The sequence below is a fragment of the Pseudopipra pipra genome, chromosome Z (assembly GCF_036250125.1).
Source record: "Pseudopipra pipra isolate bDixPip1 chromosome Z, bDixPip1.hap1, whole genome shotgun sequence".
Classification (NCBI taxonomy): Eukaryota; Metazoa; Chordata; class Aves; order Passeriformes; family Pipridae; genus Pseudopipra; species Pseudopipra pipra.
In genome coordinates, this window is record NC_087581.1 from 66,933,299 (window position 1) to 66,952,855 (window position 19,557).

The 19,557-nt window shown below is 42.7% G+C and overlaps 1 protein-coding gene across 6 annotated transcripts; it reads left to right on the forward strand.

The window, feature by feature from the left end:
• Positions 1-2,499: 2,499 nt before the first annotated feature.
• On the forward strand, positions 2,500-16,880 carry CLTA (clathrin light chain A). 6 transcript variants are annotated; one of them, XM_064641179.1, is made up of 7 exons: positions 2,534-2,775; positions 9,308-9,345; positions 11,206-11,323; positions 12,637-12,748; positions 14,144-14,197; positions 15,375-15,410; positions 16,437-16,880. In XM_064641179.1, exons 1-7 carry the CDS (start codon positions 2,565-2,567, stop codon positions 16,606-16,608), a joined length of 741 nt encoding a protein of 246 aa, XP_064497249.1. In that variant the 5' UTR covers positions 2,534-2,564; the 3' UTR covers positions 16,609-16,880. The 6 variants fall into 6 exon arrangements, with proteins under 6 accessions (XP_064497253.1, XP_064497249.1, XP_064497250.1 ...); XM_064641180.1 differs by lacking the exon at positions 15,375-15,410 and having other exon boundaries at positions 2,535-2,775; XM_064641181.1 differs by lacking the exon at positions 14,144-14,197 and having other exon boundaries at positions 2,535-2,775.
• Positions 16,881-19,557: the final 2,677 nt, after the last annotated feature.

The following is a 19,557-nucleotide window of genomic DNA, read 5'->3' on the forward strand; positions in this document are numbered from 1 at the left end:
ACATCAACAAACTGCTATGGATGAATTGCAAAGGGTATAGTACTCTTATGTTCTGTACTGGTCTCTAACACCTGCCTTTAGAAAAGGTAGTATCTTGACTTGTTTTGCAGGGTAAGAAAGCAGGAAAATAATAATAGCTTTGTCAGTGCAAAAGGACTTCATGGTGCATCTGAATTACAGGTAACATAGAAATTTTTCAATTAATCATCAAAACAGATCTAACAACTCACTGTATTTTCCTTTGCATCTAAGGCAAATAACATTCACTTACTCGTTCTGATGGAACACAGATAACAATTTTCTTGGGCCATTTGAAAAATTGTAATTCTGCTTATATTTCGTAGGCCTTAATCCCTATTCTGCAATTTAAAGACAAGCAAGTAACCGGATTTGCTTTTCATTTTAAATCACGTTCTATTTCTGTTTGTGCCATTAAGTCATCAGAAATCCCCCCAAGGGTTTAGAGGCAGTGGAAAAGCAAAAGAGGAAGTGGCTAGACTGTCGTCCAAAATTCACTATTCACAGTTAAAGGGAAGCAGTGCGATATTCTCTTTTTGTTTACACATAAGGAGAAAAGAGTGATGAAAATGCACATGGGAGTGTGCATTAGAGGAACTTATGGGACAAAGTCAGCAAGTTTCTGTGAGAGCATGGCATGCACTTCATGATGGTATTTCGTTTTTATGGTCTCCTATTGTGAGCTATAGGCCTGCTTACTGCTGTTATTTTTAATTCTTTAGTTTTCCTGTGGCAGCTGGAGATTATTTAAAATAAATGACCTTGCTGTGTTTCTCCTAGGAGACAAAATTCAGGCAAGTCTAGCCTCCTGCCATGCCAGATTGTGTTTACATAGGAGAAACTAGGCATGTGTTTTAATTGACTAAGTGAGGTGAAGGGAGCATTCTGTCATACTTCAGGAGTTTGCTTGTGCTTTTTTCCCCTAGCAAATGACGCTGACGGGTGACGGAAGAAGTGTAACTCAGCATGTGGTTTGTCTCACACTGTTAAAATCACGTGGGAAACCTTTCTTTCTGAAAGGTGTTTGAATGGGACTATAACATAGGCCTGGGTGGCATTACCTCTCATCATGGCTGGGCTTCGCGAACGAAGATTTGGGAAGGGCTCTACCCACGTTTGTTGCAAGCACGTTGGTGGCTAAAAAGGCCAATACGAGACAGGCATGACCGATTGCAAAAGGCACAGCAGAAAGACTCCTTAGGTGGTATATTCTGCAAGGCACGATTCTTTCTGTGTTGTCTTTTCTCCTCAAGGGTGATCCTGCGTGTGTTCTCAAAGGCATCAGCTGCGTTACAGATGGTGTGTCTCCAGGCCTCCCGATTTGAGGCCAGAGTAGACCAGTTATGGTGATGAATACGGCCAAGGCTAAGATGTTGTTTCAGGGAGTCCTTGTATCTTCTCTTTGGGGATCCTCTCTTGTGGCAGCCAGTGGCAAATTCACCATAAAGCAAGATCTTAGGGAGGCGGTGGTCCTTCATCCTGGAGACATGTGTCCCTGGAGCCCGGCGGGCCGCAGGCACAGGCATTACCTCTAATATACCATGAAACGTACACACAGACTTAGGGTGGCATGTAAGTGGAGTTAAACAGGTACGTCTTGCAGCAACTGGATCAGCTTAGGAGCTGCCACCGTCATTTTCTCCTTTCTTTCAGCAATATTTTTCCCTCCCCCTACTCTCTGCTGTGCCAATCAGATATCTCTGTGGTCAGGAGGTTGAAGGAGGTGATTCTTCCCCTCTACTGTGCTCTTGTGAGACCCCACCTGGAGTACTGCAAACACTTCTGGTGTCCCCAACATAGGAAGGACATGAATTGTTGGAGCAAGTCCAGAGGAGGGCCACGAAGTTGATAACAGGACTGGAGCACCTCCGGTATGAAGCCAGGCTGAGGAAGCTCGGGCTGTTCATCAGGAACAGTACTGACAGGACAAGGAGCAATGGGTACAAAGCGAAAAACGGGAAATTCAGGTTAGATATTTTCTTTACTGGGAGGGCGGTGAGACACTGGAACAGACTGCAGAGTCTCTCTCACTGGAGACATCCAAGAACCGTCCGTTCGCAACCCCCTGCCACGTGCTCTGGGACGACCCTCCTTGAGCAGGGAGGCTGGACCACACGACCCAGAGCGGTCCTTTCCAACCTGACCCACTCTGTGACTCCGTGCTTTAAGCTTCCCAACGCCGGGGAGAAAACACAAAAAAAAAAGAAAAAAAACACCGCAGAGGGAAGAACCGGTGTTTTCACCGACGCGTTCCGCAGGCTCGCACTCCCCTCCGGGGCACGGGCGGGGCCGCAGCCGCTCCCGGCGGAGCGCGGCTCACCGGGCAGGGCGGGCCCGCACGGGCCGGGCCGCGGCCGGGGAGGCACAGACCCCGCCCACCGCCGCCGCTGTGGGCGCTGATTGGCTCGCGTTCCGCCAGCCCCGCCGCCACCGCTCGCTGATTGGCCACGGCGGGCAGCGCTGGCCGCTCATTGGCGCAGCCGCTCCTCCGCCCGCGTGCTGCCCGGCGTAGGCGCGGTGCGGAGCCGCAGCGCGCGCCCGCCCCCATGGCCGACATGGAGCTCTTCGGTGCCCAGCAGCCGCAGCAGCCGCCGGCCGGCAACGGGGCGCCCGACGGCGCCGAGGAGGATCCTGCCGCCGCTTTCCTCGCGCAGCAGGAGACCGAGATGGCGGGCATCGAGAACGACGAGGGCTACGGCATCCTGGAGAACGGCGAGGTGCCCGAAGCGCTGCAGGGTTCCGAGGGCCTCGGCGACGGTACGCCCTGAGGGGGCGGCGCGGGGGACGGGGGCGAGGGGTCCCGGCTCCCCTTCTGCCTCGGGGGCGCCGTGTCCGGGCGGGGGCGGTGCCGGCGGGACCCTCGCCCCGGCTCCTACCCCGAGCGGGTCTCGGCTGGCCAAAGGCGGCCCCGGGAGGGTCGGGGCCGTCCCGAGTGTGCTGTGCCACAAGGTGAGCGGCCTCCCTGCTCCCTCGGGTGCAGTTTGTATCTCTTGGAGATGCCCGAGGTGTATCCCGATGAGAACGGCGCTGATCTCTAATCCAGGAGCCTGCCTGAAAGGAAGGGCCGCTGAAAGCAGAATAAATCTGCCCCTTGGGTTTCTAGTCTTCAGCGGGATTTATCTTAGTCTTAAAGTATGAGAGCAATTAAGCTAATGTTTAATTTTAGTAAACCTTTAGCCTTTGTTCCTTGGTAACCTTTGTACTGAATGTGACAAACCTGACACTGCAGAACCCTCGTTCAGAGGAGGGAACTAAAAATCAGCGTGTTTCCAGTTAGTCTAATGGTAGCCAGAGCAGCCCTGAACAAACACTTATCATTATGAAAGGTTTTAACTGAAGTCTGACTGGAAAGGAGTTGATGTTCCAGCACTCTCGGAAGACCTTGCTTCTGCTTATCACTAGGTCCACAGGAACATATTTGTTCTCATATGACGTTCCTTTCTCGCGGCAGGAGGATGCCACTCTGATTCTTCAAAATAAGTTGAATAACTTTGCTCTCCAGTTCCCTGTCAGAACATCTTTAGAACGAAGTCTTCATTTTGCAGCCTGATTTCTGAAATTAACAGTGTATCTTAACGTTTGAGGATGCAGGTTTATAGTATCTCTTGGAATAAAGCTTAACTAGATAAACTGAGTAATGGAGACCTGCTGCTTCCAGTGCTTATTTAGTGGTAGCACTGCCCTTAAGACCAGCTCATTCCTGAAGTCCAAAACATATGGCTTACATACTTCCTGTGAAAAAGGGTGTTTACCAGGGAGTAACTTGCTCCAGCACTAGGACATGAGGATAATTGTTATCAGACCACCATCCTGTTTTGGTATCAAACATAATTTGACTTCCTTTATTCTGTGTGTAGTGCAGAAACAGACACAGTGGACACTTTGCTTCTTACTTTCAAAAGCCTTAGACAGACATTATGCCTGACAGTGGCTTTATGTTCCAAACAGTCTATGGAACATTAAAGTAGCTGTTGGGGAACCAATTTCTTTGAAGAAGGTTCTGTCATTGGTCTTTCTCACAAAGTGCTAGAACCAGCAAGAGGCATTCCTGCTCTACATGCATTCAGTGTGACTGTTGCAGAGTATTTCCTTGCGAAAAAGTCAATCTGTTAAATGCTTCTAGATTGAATTGATACCTAAAAGTAGTTCTTAAGCTGCTTTTCAAGAGATTTTTTTTGTCAAGTCACGTCAATTGATTTGTCATGAAATGCAGAAGTGTTATTGGAGAGCTTTCTCTAAAAAGAGGTTCATAAAGTAATAAATATGATAATATGATCTCAGGATCTGGGAAGTCTATGTGAGCTTTATGTCATCTTTTCTTGTATGCACTACGGTTGCATTTGAGCTTTGGCCTGTTAAATAGGCATGGGAGACGGTGCTTGTGGACTTTTGGTGGTCCTGTTTTTTAACAGAACATTGATTTGTTGACTGTCAGAGCCTGTACTCTCTCCCTCCATGTTAAAAGGTGCAGCAGACTGCAGCCATGCAAAATGTACTGGTTCAGTCATGGTGTCAAATGATCTGATGACTTCTGTTGCCATTTATGTTAGAGATTTCCTATCATCTGATCAGTACCTTAATAAATATCAGGCAGTTGTAGTCTCTAGTGCATATTATCTTATTAAGCTATTTTGTAATTAAATAGGTGAATGCAAATTTCTTCTTGAAACAATACTAATTCTTATGTCAATGCTTAAGGGTCGTGATCAGGGATTTGTGGATTTACTTTTTTTAACCGTAACCTTTTTTGAACTCCTTAGTCACAGGTCAGTTGGATAATTTTTCTTTCTAAATACTGGGCCAAAAGTAATAAATAACTTGGGCAGCTCTCGACTGAAGTTTGAAGATCTTAACTTCAAAATATTGTGACAAGCAATCACCAGCTTCTTGACATACGCTTTTAAGAATCATAGTGTCTCATCAACAAACAGGTTTTAATTTGAAGTCTCTTAATAAATGATTAGATAAATACATGGACAGGAGCTTCATGGACTGTTAATGTCAATATTGGGAATTCTGTTAATTGTCGTAATGGTGGATACTGGGTGAGTGTGGGGGGGAATGGCAGAGCGTCGCCAGGCTCGTGTGTCTCACACAGCATCACTTCATGTTGCCATGGTCAGGGTTGGAATAGTGGCCTGATCCAGTTGGCCTTTCATTATGTAGAGAGCTGTCCTGTTCAAGCTTCCTGGACATGTGAAAAACTAATTTCCCGTGAAAGATGAAGCATAACCACTGCTTCAGAAAGCAGGAAGTGCTGTATGAATCAAATAATACAGTGCTGTTGCCTAGTTATTAGTAACTTGATGTCTCATGAGATTTCAGTGGTAAATCAATGTTTACATATATTTACAGTCAAATTCTTAATTTCTCTCCAGTCTGACAGTACTATGTCTTCAGGTTATATCAGTTCACTTGCTATGTTCTCTGAGCAGGAGAGAGTGAGTTCAAGTGGAAATGTGTGGCTTCTAGGTCCTGTATGTCAATATAAAAACCTTGTGACAGTTTATTGAGTAGCTTCCTATGGAAAATTTCATTCAAAGACAAGCAGTTATATATGTCAACAATTATGCAAACACACACAAGTTATATGTAGGCTGAGTAGTCTCATTGCCTTCACATTTTTAAACTCTGTTAGTTTTATATGAACTTGACTGAATGACATTTCTCCATCTACCGAAGACATTCATGAGACTGTAGCAATTAAGAAACTTAATTGTGTTTTGTGTTTGTCAAGAAACTGCGTATAATAGCATTTCGGGAAGTGAATATCAATTTAATTGAAAATTATTTGGCAAAGAATTTATTCCTCCTGTCTCTGTAATTAGCACCACAGACAAAACGAGTTACTTCTCCGTGACTACTGATATTTTTTCTTGATCTTTTGAACAGCCGTTGTTCTAGGTTCTGCTGTGCAATCAGCGTCTGATACTGCAGAGCACCATAAGGGAGCACCGAGAAACGTGTAATGACGGAATGGTATCTGTTTAAGTTGTATTAGTGTTGCTGCGTTATTTATTATGAAACTCAGGGCAGAAAAACCCAACTTTTGGTTTGCAAGAGAATACTACATCTACCAGGAGATTACAGAAGCTGTTATGGCACGGTGTTAATGCAGGTGTGGTTTAGTGCTTGTTTATTGATTATCGTGAAAATGAGGGAACTCTAATGGGTTTTGACATGACAGCAGGTTAGAACTAAAACACAGGAAAGAAGCACTCTTCCTAAGCTGCTTAGCTTTATTTTGCACATAGGCACGCGAGTGAGTTATGTATAGAAAAGCTATTTCTTCCCCAGGTTCTTGCGTAACTATCTAAACAAAAACTTTGTAGAAAAGTCTACTTTCTTATTGTCTTACGGTTGAGGGGTAGGTAAAGGGGAAGCATGACTGTGCCCAGAAGAAAAAGGATGGGAGAGTAGACCTTGAGTGGTGATGTTACTTAACCTTATGTCAGAATATATTACACTTGGTTATGTTCTTCTGTTGCTTTAACTACAGCTACTGGTTCACTGAAAGTAGCAATGAAGAAGTAGAATACTTACTGCTTAAAAGAGATGCTGAAGATTACTCATTAAAAGTACTTTTATTTTAAAAGAGCACAAGAAAAGTGTTTCAGTTGTCTGCAAATCCCTACCTCTGACTCTTCTGATAACAGTCCTCTTGTGCATTGAGAGTAAGACCTCAGAGAGGCAGGTGAACAAGGCTAAGCAAACTTCCTTTTAGCCTAGTGGTACTGAATGGTATTAATGCATGTGGTAGCCTTCACAGTAGTTGATCCTCATTATGATAAGCCTCTGAGGCCATAAATTGACTTCTAAGACTGAAGTGACAAAATGGTTGTTGTATTTGTCTTCAAACTACCTGGTCCTTTCTTTTGTAAACTGTAGTAAATGTGGAAGGCCCTGGTGCTATCTTTGTGTTTCTGGCAGGCTTGGGGGTTGCATCTGTCCTGTGAATCCAAGGTAGATGGTATGACTTATCCTCTCCAAACCCTTCCAGACTCTAAAAAATGTCTGGGTTGCTGTGTGAAAGTTCACTATTACCCTACTGTCAGCACGTGTTACAGAATTGTGGGTGTTTGGACATGTTCATTGGGACAGTGTCCTTAGAAATAAAGCTTTATCTTAAGTTCAGAAGCAAGCAACAAGGAATATTGATCATTACTTAGAAAGGGATAGTTCTAAATGTGGAATGTTAACTTCAGGAAATTCAAGGTGCAGTACTGTGATAGAATTGAATGAACTCTGAAGCCAGTAGAGGGGTCTCGTTGTTCAGGGCCGATGAAAATGTTATGATGGCAGTACCAGTATTCAGAGTTTTTCTGCAGGAAGTCAGTTATGAAATTGCACAAAAATATCTGATACACAACTGGCATTAGTTATTCATATGAAGGCTGGCAAACAGATAGCTTTTCTAGACTTCATACTTAATTATACAAGCACTGAGACTGGAGAGCTGAAATGAAGGGATGTTTGACTATTGATCTCTTCCCAATTACCATACTTGTATTGCCATACGACAGCATGCTGGTACAGTTCCATTTCCTCTTCTGCTTGCAGTATGCTCAGTCAGCATGCTGACTCTGCATGTTACTCACAAGTTCTAGGGAGCTCAAAACAGATGGGAAGTTTGTTCTAATACTTTTGGTGCCTCTGACCTGGTTGCCCTCTGGAGACAGCTCAGTGCTAGTTAGTGGTGATTTCTGTGCAGAAGAAAAATGGCCTTAAGACAAACTGTCTGTTTCATCTGAGCTGCAGCCCTTGGCAATGATGTTGTTCCTTTTACCTCAGTCTACCAGCCTGAGTAGTGAAGACCGTAATGAGTGTCTGTTGGTGTGACAAGAAAACTTCATTGTATTACCACTGTTCCTGGAAGCATCTTCAAAACTTAAAAGCCCTCTTGTCTAGCTGGTGATTTTTGTCTTCAAAAAGGCTCCTGTACCTTGCAGAGGAGTAGCAATCAGACAAAGTAGTGACCATCTTTGAGGTATAGGAGGCTAGTTAGAAAATACTAGGTTCTCTGAAAATAACTGAAAAGCTAATTTTTGTTAACTTGAGTCTCTCTCTACGGAAGTTAGTAACTATGTATCTTCCAACTCAGCTGCCATTCTTGAACTGATGAGTTTACAGTCCTTTACCTAGCACAGTTAATGATTGCTATTCATGGCTCAGGGATAAAGACTTAAAATACTTGCCTACTTCCCTGGTAAGGGAGTATGAAGAGCTTCTTGTGTGCCATTAACACTGATAGCATGAAACTGGTACACCCCTAGCCATAAAGAAATAAAAGATACAGCAGCATAATGCTCTTAGTTTTACGTGGGTAAGCTATCTGTTTTTAAGAAGATGGTGCAAAATAACTTCTGCTTACTGTAGTGTGGGCTTGGTACAGTCACTTCTTTCACTGAAGGGTGTATTAAGATGGTGGAAACACTTCTGTGTGATAAGCTTATCCATGGTGGCATTACGGGTGAGAGATACTTGGTGTATCATGCAGGCAGATGTTATGTGATGCTGCTCCAGAGAGATGCCCTCCTGAGATTTAGTGGTTCTTGAAAATCTTGGTGTATTTTGTGTAGTCCAGAGATTTAAATAGTTTCACAAACTTAGAAGTTTATCTCACAACTGACATGTGTTCCCTATGTCTGTGTTTTAATAAGGTGAAATTTTAAGGTTCTGTAGCTTATCAGTTCCTGAGGCTCAATTGCCAGTGTCACTTCAGGGATAACAATGCTGCAGCTGAAGTAGGAAGCTACCAAGCACGTCATCACAGATGGTAGCAGAGAGGTGACTGCTAGGAATGTTAGCTATATCTTTTGAGCTGATTAGGACGTAACCAGACTAGGATAAGAATTACGGAGTGTTGGCTGCCAGATTATCAGTCTTCCAAGTAGACACTGAAACAGTGACAGTCATCCATTTTAACTTTGGAACAGTTGTACAGCAGTCAGCTTCTAAGACTGGGAGGAGAAAGTGGGAGTATCTTTGGAACACTGAAGCAGCTTCTCAGCAGTATCAGCTCTACTGTTTATGCAGTTTGAAGCAGGATCTTATGGTGAAGAAACGCCCTCATATTACTGGGTCTGCAAAATAATGGCCCACCTGTTTTTTCATGCCTGTCCAGAAAAGTGCAGGGAAAAAGAACTGTCCTGTAGGGTATCAAGGAACACTCATTTTCACAACTCTCACATTAGATACTCTAGTAAAGCTTTTCATACAAGTTACTGAAATCAGTAAATCTGGCTGTTCTGTCTTTTCTCAAATGACTAAACGAGTCACCTCTTTGCAGATGCTGTTGATGGAGTGGTTAACGGGGATGTCTCTCAGGTAAGATAGAAGTATTCTGTACTGAGAATGTACTGTTCTACTCTGAGAACTTTACCTTAATATAGACTAACACTTCCCGTTTATTATCTCTAATGTGCTTTTGTCTCGTCTCTGAAAAGGAACTTCTAGTAGCTCATCTCATAAAGTTGTCAGTGCTCTTAATATGCTCCTCTTCTGAACTTGGACTGCTGCTTTAAGTTGCCTCTGTTTTGAATTGTGGCTTAGTAGTACACAAGCACTGTAAAGCAGGCTGACAGGCTCTGTGATATGGCTTCACATTGACTTGCCACTGATAAGCTAAAAGCATGCTCTGATTACCTAGTTTAAGGCAGAGTTTTCAGATTTGCTTGCTCTTGCATCCTGGTTGCCTTATTGAGATTGGTCTTACAAGGAGCTGACTGAAAACGTTACTTATTTCTTAGTGACATAGAGTTGCATGAAATGAAGCTGGTGGCTAAATAGCTCAATCAGAACATGAAAGCATGTTGGACAGCCATGGTAATGACAATAGGAGGAGATACCTGCTTTATTAGTGTCAGGGAGGAATGAGGCATGCTAAGGCAATCACTGTGTTGTAACTGAATTTCACACCAGTTTGTCCAAGGCATTGTCATTGCCTGGTGTCACAGTTGGCTGGTTAGCCCTGATTAAATGAATGCTTGGGGAGGAAGCAACATATGAGCTACTTACTTCTCCTTAGAGTTTTAGGTGAATGCGGAGCTCTGTGGAGACACAAACCACTTTCACTGCTGCTAATATTTCTATATCCTCAGCATTGCTGTGAGATTGATGGGAAAATTGTATTTTATTGGCCCTTTGTACTTCCTTATACAACAGAGGATAGATGAAATACCTTGATTTTGTGTTTGAAATTCTAAGAGACCAGTTGCTTTGGTTGATAGAGCTTCCTCTTTATGAGGAAAAATGGATTGAATGGTCTATACATAACTTTTGTTTTAGCTATTAGTTGGCTTTGCAGCTGGCCAGTATATTTTGCTTTGGATGGAATGTGAATCCTGGTGGTGTTGCACCAAGCTAGCTCCTTCTCTTTGCATTATTCCTTCACTGAGGACTACAGGAGGTCCAAAGAGGGGCAAGGCACAGCCAAATAAATCTGTTGTTAACTGCAATCAATCTGATACTCTGAGGAGAGATGTTTCTTAGCTCTGTTAAGGGTAGGATGAAGCAATGGAAATTGTTAAACTTGGAGTGTCCTCTATAGCAAATAGCACAATATTGATTAGCTTTGTGAATTCTGTGTATTAATGATAGCACTATTCATTGCAAGTGTTTGAGCTATTATATAGTAAAAAGTATGCTAGTACTCACCCTGTTTTGATGCTTAAATAATGAAATGCCTCTAGTGTTATAAGCTGCACACAGCAATCCAAATTTTGTGATGTGTCTGATAGGTTTACAAATGTCTCTGATGCAGACAAGTAAGTTGCAGAGAATGTTTTAAACTCCTATGCACAAAATAATAAAAAAATTACTTTCACAGTAAAAATTTAAGGTGAAATGAACTTGGATAATATCTAGGCTTACGACTGTATAGTAAGGCACTAGGCATTGTCTTCTGTGTTCTTCAGGCTTAGTGCTCTGCCACTAAGTACATGTGGTGCTTGTCTTGCCAGTCATCCTGAATTTTTGTTTGATTTCTAGAGACAGTCCTGTATTAATTTCCTTCAGTCCTGATGTAATTTGTGGCAAGACATTTTTCCTGTTAGTGGTTGAAGCGTGTTATAACATCAGATGAATGGGCTCAGTTCAAACAGAGACTAATTTTGCGTAGCTTCTAGGCAGTTGTCTGAAATATTCAGTTGTCATGTATAAATGACTGTACTGTTCCTTTTCTCTGAGGAGACTAATGGTCCTACAAACTGCTATGCTGCCATATCCCAAGCAGATCGACTGCAGTCAGAACCAGAAAGTATTCGTAAGTGGAGAGAGGAGCAAAAGGAACGCCTGGAGCAACTTGGTAAGGAAGGTATTTGTGAGTAACTTAGTGTCAGCTGCTTTCAGGCTGAGAGAGTTGGGGTTGTTCACCTTGGAGAAGAGAAGGCTCTGGGGAGAACTTAAAGCAGCCTTCCAGTACCTAAAGTGGACCGACAGGAGAGTGGCAGAGGGACTTTTTACCATTTTATAATGGCTTTAAACTGAAAGAGGATAGGTTTGGATTAGCTATTAGGAAGAAATCCTTTACTGTGAGAGTGGTGAGGCACTGGCACAGGTTGCCCAGAGAAGCTGTGGATGCCCCATCCCAGGCTGAAAGGGACTTCAAGCAGTCTGGTCTAGTGGAAGGTGTCCTTGCCGTGGCAGGGGACTTAGAACTAGATGATCTTTAAGGCCTCTTCCAACCCAAGCCATTCTGTGATTCTTAAGCAGTGGATTTCTCAGCCGTGGCTCTGCCTCTTCCAAGTCTTAACATGCTTCTTGAGTTTGAGCAGCAAGTCTGGATGAGTGTTCCAGCAAGCAGACTTAATACTGGTGTGGAAGTCAGCAAGCAAGTGGCTCTCTGAACCTGTACTTACAGATAAGCTGACAGAAAATGAACAGCTTTTGTAAGTAAAACAAGATAGTAATAATAATAAATAAATACTGCAGTCCTCAGTACGTTTTTCTGAAGTATAAAGATTGCTTATTTTGTAATTGCTGAGGCCATCTGTTGCCACATGGATCTTAATCTAATAGCTAAATTAAGACAGTAGTGGATTATTAACTAAACTAAATGCAGTGGTACCTACCCATCCACAGCATCTAAGAGCCTATAAACTTATATGCTTTTCACTTGCATTGTGGAAGAGCCTTTGCTTGAAATTGTTAGGATAGAAACTTCTGTAAAATGTGGTTCTGGACAGAGCTGACCCTGTTGATTCTCTTTTGGGCTAGTTACAGCAGATGAGCTTGTCTTGAACTGTAGGTTGTTGTAAAAGTATACTGAGTGCCAGAGTCCCTCAGTTTGTCTAAAGTGACAAAGTTTGATGAGATTTGTTCTTGTACTGGCATAGCAAGGTTTGAGCAGTTTGCAGACCAACAGACCTACTGAATCTGAACTAATCTACAAATACAACACTATCCTGAACTGAAGTGGACTGTCCCAGTTATGCAGCACAGGAATTCTGTTTAGCTAATCCTTTGAATGTTCATAGTATTTAGAATTCTCATAGCATAAATCAGGAAATCTCCTTAGATGAAGCAACTGTCTGGAGTGCATCCTGAGCCATCATTTGAAATGTTAATAATTTATGTCTGGAACAAACACAACTGACAAATCAATTCTTAAATCTTCAGATGCAAACTCACGAAAGCAGGAAGCAGAATGGAAAGAGAAAGCAATAAAGGAGTTGGAAGAGTGGTATGCAAGGCAAGATGAAAAGCTTGAGAAAACAAAAGCCAGTAACAGGTAAAGTTTGTCCAGCCATTGGAAGAGTTACAGTACTGGAGATGAAAATAGCTGGGGAGGGAGGTTAGAATACTTCTGGTATGTCCTAAGGCACTAGTCCTTTGGATCATTAAAATAAACACTCCTACTAACTATCTTTTTAAGTTTTTTTAAGGAATCTAGATTAAATGTCCAGGAATAGCAAGAGGAGGCATTAAGAATGATCCAGAATCACTGAAGATTCCTTAAGACACAAAGTTTGAACATGACCAGAAAATGTTTTACTCTATTCACTTGTTGGCATGCTCCTAGCTGCACAGGACTTCAGTGATTTCAGCATTTACCTACCCCAAGACCAGCATTCTTATTGCCATCTGTAGAACACGTAGAAATGGAGTTCTAGTTAGACATTGCTACAAATTATTTATAGGTTAAAACCTTTTGCCGCTCCTTTTGGAAGTGTTTCAGAAATACTGTGAGTCAGTTCTACTAGTGAAAAACTAAATGCTGACTGTGTCTGCGGTGGTTTGAATTGTCTAATTATGGGCCCTGTGGCAGAAACTAATGACTTGGCTGCTGGTCCAGTAAGCTCTTACACTGTCTGAGGTTCCCTGTGGAAGTTTGACTTCAAGCCTACATAAAGGTAAATGTGATAGTACCGATGTAACACCACTTAGATTTTTACTTCATTCTGTCCGGGTAGTCATCAGGACTGCCTTATACTTTGGGAACTCACAGACTTCAAGATGAACTGCTGTTTTGTTTGGTTGGTTGGAGTTTTTTTTGGAAACACCATTTTTCTTTGAAAATAGCCATCAGGGTTGTCTTTAGTAGGTGGAGTCCTAGGTAGACTACTCTTCTTTCTAAAGGAAGAAAGGAGGCTTACACTGCTTACAGAATTATGGCTTTGCCACTTCCATTCACTGAGGAATCCACTATGTTTTTGTTGGTCCAAGAAAGGGAGACAGGATTGGTGCTTTTCTAGTTGGTGGCCAGAGCTCATGATACCCCCACAGCTTTATTATGGCCAATGTTTGAGTGCAGGATATGGATTCTGGAGCAGGGCCCATTAAACAAGTGTTGTGCAGGAGTGTTTGGCGTTCTCATGAGCCTGGTGAGATCTCTTGCCTGATGGTAGTTGCTGTTCACTGGAAGTAGTCTAATGCTAACATTGGAGCTCTAGTCCTCAACTAGCTGGTCCACACTTCTAGGATGTAGCAGAACTTTTGTGTTGCCCCTCTGATCAATGGCTTAATTAATATATTCCATGTGGTAACTGCTTTCCTGTTACAGTAAGTCTAGGTGGTGCAAGGTTAATGTGCTTGTTAAGACTGCCTTCAGCTGTGTTCTGTACTTCTCATCCTTATTTCTTTTCTCCTGCCTGCTTGCCTTCCTGTTGGACTACTTGCTACCTAGGGTGGCAGATGAAGCTTTCTACAAACAACCCTTCGCTGACGTGATTGGTTATGTGTATGTTGCTTAACTACTAATTCTGTTTGCTAGTCAACGAGATACTAAGGAGGATCAGAAGTAGTGCTGAGTGTCTTAAGGTGAATTCTGAATATTTCAGGGCAGTACAAGCTCATATAAGTAAATAGCCTTTACTTTTTGGACTGACTCTGATCTGCAGTATTAAGTGCAGTTTTCTTGTATGCGCTGCACAAGGTAGCACTTTCAGATTAAGTCTTGTAGTATACATACCACTGGAATTTTGGTAATGACATAGGTTTACAGTTGGTTCCAGGCCAGTGAACACTGCTTAGCAAGGTGCTTTGCTGGGTATGTGGGTTAGGGACTACGGTTTCACGTGGATGCTGTATTTAGTCCTTCCACAGAAAAGCAGTGTTTAAGGCTGTAATAGGCATTTGCCTACATAATCAGAAAAATACTCAAGCAGTGCTTGCACATAAAGCTCTGTAAGCCAAGGAAAGCAGAAAGGAATCACCTGACGTAAATCAGGATAGAAGAGGTGTGTGCATAGGGGGGACTGTTAAGAGAACAGATGAAAAGTACAAGAAGGTGGTATTGGAAAATCAGCAAAAGCTGCTCGGAAGACATTTAGGAGCAGCTCTGTGTAGATGTTTTGCCAGCCTAATGGGTCAATAAGAACACAGCCATGACTTTCAAGCTCCAGTGAGTATGCTTGTTTCCAAGGGGTAGAAGGAATGCAGTGGTCATTGGCTCGTTCATGTATTTTAATTTCTTCCTTTAATTTGTAGACTTGAATTAAAAGATGGACGTCACAGATTGTAAGGTGACACCTTTAGAAGGTGTACTGTTGAGCCATGTTGTGGCTTTGACTGGATTAATATTGAAGGTTCAGTGTGGAATTCATTAGCTAACTGTAGGTGGATGTAAACCAAGACTTGTGAAATGATGGACTTACAGGTGGTGTTTATATTTTCTGAAGTCTCCTGGAGTTGATTTTGTTAGTTTTCTTTTTTTCAGTAAAACCCTTATTTTCATATGTCCAATGCAAATGTGCAGTGTAATGCTGCATAATAAAACTGGCTGCCTGTTTCCTGAATGTAGGCTAAGCTACTAGTGCATGTTCAGCCAGCTAATCATCTGCATTAAACTCATTCTCATTTTCTATATCTGACTTAAACTTTCTCTCCTTGTTTCTTTTCTTCTCTTCACCTTTAAGCACAAACATAAATCATCCTTGCTACAGCCTAGAACAGTTAAGTAAAAAAATCTTCACTGCCCCTTAAAAGTGTCATGTCACATAAAGTAGCAGTGTTGTAGTGATCCTTGTCTTCAGTGGTGTCTGTAACCTTATCATCCCTGTGAATAGTGCTGAACCCTCATGGGAAAGTCATTTTCACTGCTTTCTCTGTACTGCTTGTTGGAGTAGATGGATTTGGTTTGATCTCTTGATGCTTATTGCTCTTGCACTCAGGCAGCTACCAGGGCCCCACAGTTCACGTAAACTAGATGCTGGAGTGTTATCCCTGTGTTGAAGCAATGCTATTGGCAGCACAGAAATGCTAAAATAATACAGCTGGAAGCCACTGACACTAACCTGTATGTAATATACAAAGCCTCCTTAGAGTCTCTGTAGGGTGAGAGCAGTGGAAATGTATTTATTCTGTGAGCTGACCTCAAACGAGTCATCTCCTCTGCCAAAATACACTGTAGCCTATAGCACTCACAAGCATGGGATTCATAACAAATTTCTTATGATTCATGCTGCTTCACTGCAGCATTGGGAATCATCAGCAGATAGTTTTATGATGGCCTGTAGGCCTTGGGGCTGATTTAAATCCTCAAATGGAATCTGTTTTAAGATATGCTCGCAGGCAGTTGTAAATTTCCAGTTGGCAAATGTCCAATAAAAGCCATCAAGTGGCAGGGTCTTAACTAGTTAAGACCTGGGCATTTTACCATAAATAAAATGCCTACATAGAAGTACCTTGCTTCCTGGCAGTTTGTGTGGCGACTCCTTAGGCAAAGACTCAATAACTGTTCTTAAAACCAAACACCTGTATTCCAACATTTTACACAGCAAACTTCAGCACTGCTTGTGCATAGCATACTATTGCAATCTACTTTCATCTCCAGGATCGGGGCAGTGGGATCTTAAGTGGCCATAATGTCCACAAACAGCTGTCAGGTCACATTCTTATGAAAGAAACTGCATCCTGTAAAAGGGAAGGAGAGTCTTATATGCTGGGCATTAACACAAAGTGCATTGCATTGCTTTTAGGGCAGCTGAAGAAGCCTTTGTGAATGATGCAGAAGACGTTTTTCCGGGCACTGAGTGGGAACGTGTGGCTCAGCTCTGTGACTTTAATCCCAAGTCTAGTAAGCAGGCAAAAGATGTGTCCCGCATGCGTTCAGTCCTCATCTCACTCAAGCAGGCTCCGCTGGTTCGCTGAAGCAAAGCTCAATGGAAACACTACAAATGCAATATCTTAACCTTACTCAGAGAAGCTATGTTTGCAGTAATTTGATTAATTGTTTCAATGTGTTTTTTTGGACAACATCATGATGTATCTAGATCTGATCATTGTTTGATTGCATGTTCTTCCCAATGTTTCCTTTCTGTGTCTGAAATGGGAGAACCTCCAAAACTGTAGTCTCTGTGCTGTTGTGCACTGAGGTGTCACTTCCCACATTATTGATATTAAAGATCTGTTAAACAGCAAAATGTGTTGTTGACTTTGGATGAATTAAGGTGGTGTCCTGCTCCCTTTTGACAGATGGTGTTTGAATTGGGTGTGAGCAAACATTTCTCATAATGGCTAGTGATTTCACCTTGTTGCTGACTAGTCCAGACAGCAGTGCTCCTGGTCTCTGCGAGGCTGTCCTGCTTGTTTCATTAAGCTTTCTTAAAGCTCTTGAGGGCTTTAGTTTAAAAACTGCTCCCCTATCCAATTTATCACACTAGATAAAAGCTCTAGGAAACTGCAGCAGCAGGCTTGTTAAGGAGCTTATCTCTGTTCCAGTGGAACTGAGGACACTGACTTCTGCAGGTAAGCAGTTCTGTGTAGTTTTCTGCTGTCACTCTGGCTGCCCATCTTAGGCTCAACATACAGTACAGGGCACTGAGTAGTTTAAAGCTTTTGATATTCTACTACATATTCTGTTCTGCTAGGTATTCATTGCAAAAGATCTGTTGTGCAGAGGCTGCTTGGATGTTTTTGAGCTGTGTCTTTGTCCTTACTAACTTTTGCAGAGACTTTCTCCCACCAGGGTGGTGAACTGGAGAGCTGGAGAGCAAGAGAAGGGAAGGCTTGCTCTTACTGCTGTTCGTCTGCAGGTTGGAGCTCTGTCTGCCAAGGTGGTTGAATCTGAAAAAAACCGTTCCAGAAAATCACTGTTCTGCTTCCTTGGGTCACCCTCCATTCACAGGGACTGTATTCCAGCCTTGCTCTGTTAAGGCTTACCTTAGTTGTCTCTCCTGTCAGAATAATTTGTTCAGTCTCATATATTATTCCACCATTTTTATCAAAGACACAGTATCTTAACTACTGTGTAGCATAATTGCCTTAATCCCTTTTACACACAAGCTGGAAGGTTGGTCCAGGCAGCTTGAAAAGGGTTGCAGATGCAGACTAAAATGTACTAACTGTCTTACTAGCAGCTGTCCCCCTCCCCCTTTGGTGGGTAAGATAGAGAATAAATGGTTTCCAGTTGGGCTTCAGAAGTTAAGCTGTACCTTACTGTTGTTTGTAGTGACTGGAGCTACTTTCATCTTTGCAAGTGTGTTCACATGCCGCTGATGAGTGGTGATGAGAATGGTAGTCTGGAACTACCTGCTGTAATCTGCTGCTGACGACAGGTCTGGAAGCTTGATGATTCCATGGAATATATTAAAGCAGGAGGATATTTTCTGAACTGCGCACGGATATCACAGGTGAGTCTAATAGGACTGAAACACAGAGCAAGTCCACTGCTAGCCTTGACTAATGCTGGCACCTTGACTGAAAACTTCCTTTTTTCTGCTGACTCCAAGGCTCTAAAAACAACGGCTTTCAAAATGAATTGATAATCTAATAAAGAAAACTCCATTATGTGAAATTCAGAGTCTTAAAAGTGTTAATATGAATTTAGTAGGATTTGAAAAATGAATATATTAGAGAGGTTTCTGCACACTTAATTATGGAATTTATTGATCATCACAATGCCCTGTCTTACAGGACATTTTATCTGGCTATAGGCATGACTTTGAGCTGCAATCCAAGAAAATAGGCAAAGACTCAAATCCAAGGCCAAAGCAATATTACAGCAATATTACAGCAATATTAAAGGAGTATTTTATAAGCCAGGTTTCCAGAGGCTAAGAATATCTTTGCAGGTTTTTTATGTATTTCGTCTAGCTGGAACACTTAAAAGGCAGCTCTGTGGGTTTGGGTTACTTCCTCTAGCTCTTGTGCTGAGATTTTGTAGATTACCTTTTCTGCCTTAATTTTACATTCAAGTATGCTAGCTCACTGTCTCCTTTATCAGTGCTGTTACAGAATCACAGGCTGGCTGTGGTTGGAAGGGACCTCTGGAGATCATCTGGTTCAACCCCTCTGTTCAAGCAGAACCACCTAGAGCCTGTTGCCCAGGACCATGTCCAGACAGCTGCTGAAGATCTCCAAGAAGCAAAACTCCATTATTTCTCTGGGCAACCTGTGCTAGTGCTTGGTCACCCTTATAGCAAAAAAGTGTTTCCTGATGTTCAGGAGGAACTTGCATTTCAGTCTGTGCCTGTTGCCTCTCGTCCTGTCACTGGGCACCACTGAAAAGAGCCTGATTCTGTGCTCTTTGCACCCTCCCTTCAGATATTTATGTACATTGGTAAGATCCCCCTGAGCCTTCTTGTTTCCAGGCTGGACAGTCCCACCTCTCTCAGCCTTTCCTCACAGGAGAAATGCTCTAGTTGCTTTTTGTTGAACTGTTCAGTGTGTGTCTCTCTTGGGGGAGCTCAGAACTACACTCGGCACTCCTGGGGTCTGGATGTTTTCTGTGTCTGAGAGTTATTTTGGATACTTAGACCTTGTCACAGTGAGCAGAAGAATACTCAGGGTTTATTTGGGCAAATCAAAGCCCTTGTCTGTTTTTCTGAACACTGACTTGTTTTCTTCAGAGGTCAGCATCTGTCACTTTGTTTTGTGACTTCATGTGACAATTCTGTGCTAACTCTGGCCTAACTGAGCATACTCATCCCTCTTTTTACTGGCTTTAGTTTCCCACAGTTGCTGCTTATCTCCATAGAAAATTGAGTCAGTCTGTGAAAACTGGAAGAAAAGCTGGACACTTCCAATCCTTCAAATCTGCAAAGATCTCATGCAGCATTGAGAGAGAAGCTGCATACTCCTGCAACATCCTGGTATAGA